General features: G+C 40.2%; 1 protein-coding gene across 1 annotated transcript in view; it reads right to left on the bottom strand.

Annotated features, from left to right (window-relative positions):
• Positions 1-2,141: 2,141 nt before the first annotated feature.
• Positions 2,142-7,738, bottom strand: part of DPP6 (dipeptidyl peptidase like 6) — a 417,816-nt gene continuing 412,219 nt past the window's right edge. The window contains 4 exon segments of the mRNA XM_036398554.2: positions 2,142-4,392; positions 5,700-5,773; positions 5,873-5,945; positions 7,215-7,273. Of these exon segments, the coding sequence (XP_036254447.1) occupies positions 4,246-4,392; positions 5,700-5,773; positions 5,873-5,945; positions 7,215-7,273 (353 nt within the window). The 3' untranslated portion in view covers positions 2,142-4,245.

Below are 7,738 nucleotides of genomic sequence, written 5' to 3'. Positions count from 1 at the left end.
CAGCATTGCTCTGATGACAAAGGAGCCAAGTACAGGCAAGAGAACCCCCTGCTTTCTGCACATTCAAATGGGAATTTATAGGGAACAAAAGTCAACCAGGAGCTGGCACAGCCAGAATCTGAGCTCCTGACTGTCTGCCCCCTTTTCCTGTGGTGTTTCAGAGCAGAACGTGGAGCAGAGGATTTGCCTTGTTCATGCGTTGCTCTGGGTTTTGTTTTTTGGGTGAAGGACTCACATTGAGTGCTCCCAAACGAGGTGGTGGGGAGGAGGTGCTCAGGATCTTCTGCAGGCAGGTTCCAAATACTCACTGGATATTACATGTCAGTTTGAGTTACTGGAACGGCTCAGCACAAACTGCAGCTCAGGACATTGACAACAGCTGTTACCACTGTTAGGATTCCTTTCCCAGCAAGGATGAGAGCATTTACATCAGCTCACAGAGTTGTTTCTTACTTTAAAATAACCCAAAAGATAGATTTAAAGCGAAGGAAGGAAAAAAAACCAACCAAACAGCCTGGAGGGAACTTTGCTATTCCACAGGAATATTGGAGCATGGTTTACTTTTGTGCTTTCCTGGGGCCTTGCTCCATCTGTATTTGCTTTTTACTCTTCTTTGCTCAGTCATGGAAATGGACATCTTGATTAAAGCTGTTTTTCCAGTGAGGAGGCAGAATGTAGCATCATTTAATCTGAGACTTCTAATGAATGTCTCAAAGCAAAAAAAAAAATAAAAATTCATCATGCATTAGCTATTAGAATAAAGAATTTATTTTGGTTATTGCTTATTGAGGGGGCTCACCATGCTGGTTTTATATTTGTCTCTTCCTAGTTTCCAAAGGGGTTCCAAAGCTGGGTTTGCTTTCAGACTGTAACCTTGTGAATGGGAAAGGATGCAAAGTTGAAGTGGGAAGAGGAGGCAAATCTCAGCAAGTGCCCTAAGCTCCACTCTGAGCCTCCAGCTGGGAGCTTTACTTTAGAGGGCAGAATAAAAATAAGCAAACACTGGGCTCAGTAAAACAACACGATTAAGGAATTGGCAACTGAGATCTTGAGCTTTTTATGGTATCTTTTCCATTTCTGCCATTTACTCTTCATTTGCCAGTGGAAAGCAGGCAGGAAGTCCAGGGAGGAATGAGCACTACGGGGAGCCAGCATTTACTCAGGTTAAAGAAGAAGTTGTCCTCAGCCCAGCCCTCAGCCAGGCAGGTCTGGCAGTCCTGTGCCTGCCCCAGCAAGGGCTGCAGGGCAGATGAGCCCTGAGACCCAACAAGCAAAGTTAAAACATCCAGAGCCTGGTCACTGCCAACCCAGGTGAGGTTTGGGACAACATGGGCATGACAGCAAATGCAGGAGCATGTCCCAGGTACCAGAACTGGCCTTGTACCTTTGGTCTCCCCCACAAATTGTCATTTGTCCCCATTGCAAACAGCAGACTCCACTGTTCTTCCCATGGGAACATCCCACATTCCCTTTCTCATTCACTCAATTTTTTTCCTTCCCACCCTTCAAAGAAGCAGTGTTTATTTGGCTTGAGCTTGTGAGCAGAGCTTGGATGGGTTTATGAGCTCTATGCCTGAACCCACAGACAATTACAAACATGGCTGGCTGCCTGGCTTTGTTAATTAGCTACCAGCAATGCTTCATTTTTCCCTCTGAGGTTCCCTCCTGAATTAGGGCACTGCTCATTAGTTCTCTTCCTCTTTGGGATGCCACAGTTGAACATTATGGCATCCAGATATGCCAGGGAGCTGAGAGTACAAGCTTGATTTGTTTGGACAATAAAATATAATAGTTGCATTTAGATAATTAAACAAAATAACAGCAAAACTATTTTGTACTGTTGCAATCTGTCCTTCCCTGTCCCAGTGCTCCATTTTCTTGTTTACTGATCTGCTGGGAAAAAAGACTGGAGTAAGTGTCCTCAATAATTTCTCGGTTTTGCTTTGAAATATTAAATTTCTCTTCTTCTAAATCTGGTTTGGTCTAGTGGGTGTCAGCTGATGGGACAACACCCTGGCACTGATGATGTGCAGCAAATCAGCACGTGTCAGTTTGGGCTCAATTCAACCGGAAACAGCACTTCCAGAAACTTAATGCTTATTTAGTAATTTAACACAAAATAACAGCAGTAGCAACCAGGGTGGTAAAATAATGTTTTATTCCATGAATGAACAAACACTACCATGCCACATCCTAAAGTTCTTTCTACAAAAAGATTGTGGACAGAGCAGATTTTTATGTTTCTCAGTTCAAGTTCATTTCAGGCTCTCGAGCCTGTTCAGCGTAGCAAAATCTGGACACGCAGCATTCTCATGGTCTATTTGGCTTTTTGCCAGATAAAGCAGATTTACACTGTAGTTCTTGTTCACACAATGTTGATGCACTGTAAATTAAAGGAGATAATCCCAACCAAACTAGGTAATTCCTGTGGTTTATCAATATATTTTTTCATGATGGTCAAAGTACAACCAACATTCAAAGCTTAAAATAAAGGTAAGAAAAAAGACACACTAAAGAACACAATGGAAACATCATCATTGCTGTCAGGATGTGAGTTTACCCACAGTACTATGTAAAAAGTAGGAACTGGCATTGACATTCAAGCTGTTAAAACAAGAAAAGAAATGACATTAATTGTTATATTTCCAAGCTAGTTCTTCTAAGGAGTCCTGACCAGCAAAGAAGTGTTCCCGCATGCATGTCGAACACAAGACTAATATTGGATTGGGGATCTGACAAAGAGCTGACTTACATTCCTTTATATACAACAAAATGAAATATACAGTATTAATACTGGCTGTACATTTGGTCAGAATATTTTACAAGGAGCGACACTGTCAAAATTCTTATGATGCAGCACGTGGAAGTGGATGGAGGTTGGATTCCTTTCTGAAAGCTGAATGTTTTCACAAGGAGTTTTAAAAGTTGCTTTCCACTGCTCAAATGAACAGTTAAGACCTTTTAAAGCAAAAAAAATCCTTTTTTTTTTCTTTTATGGTTGTCAAGACTAGTGTGAACAAAAGAGACAATTAAATGTGTTTGGAATATGCTAATCATTGACCTGGAATAAAACTAAGCCACAGACTGCATGTGCAGTAAATCTCTGCACATTGTCTCTGTTTACATGGCTTTATAAGATGATGTGTGAAGTCTCTGGTACAAATTCCTGTACCACAGCCTCACCTAGCTGTTCCCTAGCAGGTTACCAACCATTTGTTCCAACTCTAAAGAAAGAGAAAGAATAATCATGACTGTCGCATATTTTTCTACGTTGCAATAAAAAATATCACAATGTAAGCTGATTTAGCTTATTTATGTGCATATTTTTCAAGGCTGCCAAAGAAAATACTCAATCTTGCTGGCAAGAGCTATTTTGGGAATTCAAGAGTGAGTTTTTCTTTGCTTTATTCCAATAGATCTTGTAATATCTGGGTAGCTCAAGTCCCATTGCCTCATTAGACCCCTGAGGTCTAAAGTGAGTTGGTTAATTAATTTTATGTTTTTTCCCCATCCAGAACAAGCTGAGAAGCTAATAAGGTAAGCATGAGACCCAATGAACAACAGAAGTAAACACCATACAAAATTAACAAATAATTACGGGGAGGTAAAGATCAGTGTAGCTGTAGTAATATTTTGCACAACTGGGTTTGTGTATCCTGTAGCAATGACAAACCTCCTGGAGATGGAAAAGAGCAGGCATGAATCTGTATCCTTCAAAATAATTGTGCTATAATCTTCTCCATGTATTAGATTAGATTTTTTGTTCCGACACAGTGCGATGCTAGCTATAGCAACCTTGATGTGGATGATGGATTTCACTGCTACTGCTTGACTGCAAAGAAGAGACATCAAATCTTCCAGTCCTCAAAGTGGTTTCTTGGGGTGTTCCTTCAAGTTCAATGTCTTACCATTTTCATTCTAGAAGTCATTTTGTGGCAAACAAAAAAAAAAAAAAAAAGGAAGAAAAAAAAGAAAAAAAAAAACCCAACCAAAGAAAAAGAAGATGTTGGTTGTGATGGATTTATTTCAGACAGCAGTTTCTGCTGAGTTCACCATGCTTAATGTTCTTCCATTTAGGAAGGAGTTGCTGTCAAGTAAAGCAGAGGAGCTGCTTTCAGTTTGGTTTTGTTTTGTTTTGTTTTGTTTTTTTTAAATACATGCTAACAACATCTTTTTCTTCAGGAAAATGATCCAGTTGCATATTGTCAGAGAGATCTGCCTTGTGCTTAGCACGGACAAGTAGGGTTAATCATCCTCCTCCTCCTCTTTCAGTGGGGCCAGTGGGAGTTTGTCTGGAACCTGGAAACACTCCACAAAGAAGTTGACAATGGACTGGTACAAGTGCTGCTCAAATGCTGCATTGCTGAAGTAATGGCTTTGATCAGGGTAAATCTGCAAAGAAACAGGTAAATACACACCTTTTAGAGTGTGTGAAAGGCTCAGGAGTGACCAACCACACCTGCAGCTTGAGCTGCAAACCCCCTGCATCTCCTCAGCATCCCAGGGCTTCCCATGGATGCTCCTGAGCCCAGGGTAATTTGGGTACCACAGTGCTCTTAGTGCAGACTTGCATCTTCCTTCACAAGGAACCTTTCTGGGGTGGAGGATTTTCTGTTTAATTCTGTTCTGAACACGTTCAGTCTAAGAAGAACCAGCCTACACTTTCCTAGTGAAAACCCAAAAACGTGCAGTTTTGGAGAGAAATGGCATTCAGTAACACTGACCAAAATGAGCGCTCTAAAGCAAAAATGTCATTAAGTATAAAAATCAATAAATACTGCTGAAGAAGAAATTATATAGAAAAAAAAATTGTGAAGCCAGAAATTAAATAGTTTAAACTCAACTAATTTGGGCACCACAGTGCTCTGAGTGCAGACCTGCATCTTCCTTCACAAGGAACCTTTCTGGGGTGGAGGGCTTTCCATTTAATTCTGTTCTGAACAGGTTCAGTCTAAGAAGAAGAACTAGCCCACACTTCCCTTGTGAAAACCCAAAAACGTGCAGTTTTGGAGAGAAATGGCATTAGGTTATACTGACTAAAATGAGGGCTTTAAAGCAAAAATGTTATCAAGTTTAAAAATTAATAAATATTGGTGGTGAAGTAAATAAATTAAAAAAAATTTGTGAAGCCAGAAATTAAATAGTTTAAACTCAACTTTTCAATAAAATGGAGCGGGTAACTTGAAGAAATGCAAGAGGATCATGATGGGTTGTCTAGGCAGGGATGGTAGGGCGCGTTCATTTTGAAAGATTTAATGGCTTAGACAAGGACCATTCAGCAAAATAGAAATATAATTTGGTGGAAAGTGGAGCTGTGCCATTCCCAGTGGGATGTCAGATTTACGTGACATATATCTTTGTGACTTTTCTGGTTGGATTAATTTAAAACCCTGTTTCCCCAAAATTCATCCTGGATTTGTTCTGTTGTTCCCAAAGAAAGTCAACATGCAGAAATTCCTTAGGGATATGTTTCTCACAAGCTAATTTACTGTAATTCAATAATTGTTCTACAACTGTCCAGACCAAAATACTGATGTCACATAAGCATGGGACTAATAGAAACATGTGATATGATGGTGCTACTTCTGCTGCTAGGCTGAGTTTGCAAGTGGTTTTTCAAACCTTGCTTCATTACAGCAGCTTGAGTTCAAATAGGGAAATAACTGTTCAAAGAGAAAAAAAAGAAACATATACTGTACCTGCAAGCTGTAATTAGCCTTTGCCCTAATTAGGTGTGTGATAAGGTCTGTAGTATGCTGAAAATGGATTTTTTCTGTAAAAACAGATTGCAAGCATTAAAGAGACAAATTTAATTAACAAAAATCAAAGCTATCACAAACATATAATGAACTCAAATGATGGGCTAACTTACCATCAGCAGTAGGATGAATGATCAAAAATGTCTGGTCCTTTAGTAATGACACTCTGTGTGATAATTTGCTGATCTGTGAAGGTAAAGGTTGCAATAAGATTAAAAAACTTGTAAGGAATTAGCAATTTATATGGAGGCAATAGGAGTGCTTATTTCCATTTAATACTTTATCACCAGGATAACAAGCAGACACCAGCACAGCATATTCTCCTGGCTACTTATAAAAATCTAGAGGTAAGATAAACCCCCACCCTGTGCTGGCAGGGCAGTGTCAGCAGCAGGAACATGTCAGAGACCCTCTTCTGTTGTGATAATGTTCAATAAAAGCCTGAACTGTAGAATACGTGGAAAATATCAAAGTGAATGAAAAACTCTGATGAAAAGTGTGCCCGGGTGCCTATGCCTAAGAACACTTCATGCATCTGGAGGGACTTTGGTGTGTTTTGGAAGCCAACCTCAATGAGTTCTGGCAGCCTGGGAGAGGATCTGATATGAAATTCAAGTGTCCACTGTTGAGAACACCTTTGCTCTCAGCGTTGTCTTTCAGATGCAAAAGGGAATATAAATACAAACAATTTCTAAAAGAACAAAAAAAGCATTTGCACTAATGTAGAGAACATGAGTGCAAAATTTGAGAGACAATGAACTCAGAGTTTAGGTAGCCAGGATAAATCTTCCCTTGTGAGGGCACAGGATGGAATCTGCTTTCTCTGTGAGAACAGTGCCAGACCTTCATGTCTTCTGGCTGGAGACAAGGCTTGGAAGCTGAATAGATTTTCTATATAATTAATTTTGTTTGTGTGATTATTCTTTATCAGGTTTTGCCTCCAAGTAATTTCAGCACAGGATCCAACTGATCCCATCACGTGTATTAAACAATATCTGTATTAACTGGTGCTGTGCTTCCTTTCCCATGTCCTGCTCAGTTCTGGCACAGGGTTCTGCCTATCTGAAATATCACAAAGTTTGAGAAAGTCAAGATGAGTTTCACTATAATTTGTTTATTTCAGAGAGAATCAAAGTTGCAAGATCATTGGCAAGAGCTTTCCAGGAGGTCGTGACACTGTGTCCTCTTGGGCACATTTGAGTCACTCAGCTCCTTCAATCTCTAAAACTGTATTTACCCAATTTAGAGAGGCAGACACAAGGGCTAATCAATAAAAACTTCATCCATGATTACTATTAAGACAAGAAAAGCAGTAAGCAGGCTGAAGGACACCTTCAGAGCTTCACTAGTGAGTCCCTCTTGCATAACCTTGCTGCCTCCCAAAGGAAACACATGGAGGAAGAGTTCAGACCCAGTTCACATTTTATCAGGGAAATGCAGTGTGCATGCAGTTACCTCGTATGCTCTGTTATCAACCCCGTGCAAGCCCAGGTATCTTTCAGAAAAGGCTGAAGCTTGAAGAGAAAAAATGAAAATATCACTTTCAGTCAGGAATACACTGGTGCTTTTGAGTCAAATATGGCAAATGCTAAAAAAACCCTTATTTTCTAACATGGCCTTAATTATAGAGAATGCATTTCTGAAAGTTTTTGAAAATGCACTAAGGATATGTGTGATACCACAGTCTGTTATCATCACCACAGACTTCTGGTCTCTAAATAAAACAGAAAAACCTTTTTTTCTTTTTTCCTTTGTTAATGCAACTGAGATAGAAGAGCTCTATCAGGGTGTGTCCCTTTCTCCTTTCACATGGAGCAAGCTCCCTTTGGTCTCAGGGATAACTGCACAGCTCCTGAAGTCTGGCTGAGCACCACTGAGTTCCCTGGCAGCCCCCTGATTGTCACTGGCACTAAGTGCAAAGGGAACTGCTATCCCTGAGTGAAAGGACCCCCACGTGCAGGGTAGTGCTGTGGTCAGAG

This window comes from Molothrus ater, chromosome 1 (genome assembly GCF_012460135.2).
Source record: "Molothrus ater isolate BHLD 08-10-18 breed brown headed cowbird chromosome 1, BPBGC_Mater_1.1, whole genome shotgun sequence".
In the NCBI taxonomy this organism is placed as follows: domain Eukaryota; kingdom Metazoa; phylum Chordata; class Aves; order Passeriformes; family Icteridae; genus Molothrus; species Molothrus ater.
Note: the sequence above shows the minus strand (reverse complement) of the source record. Positions and strands in the feature narration are given on the sequence as shown.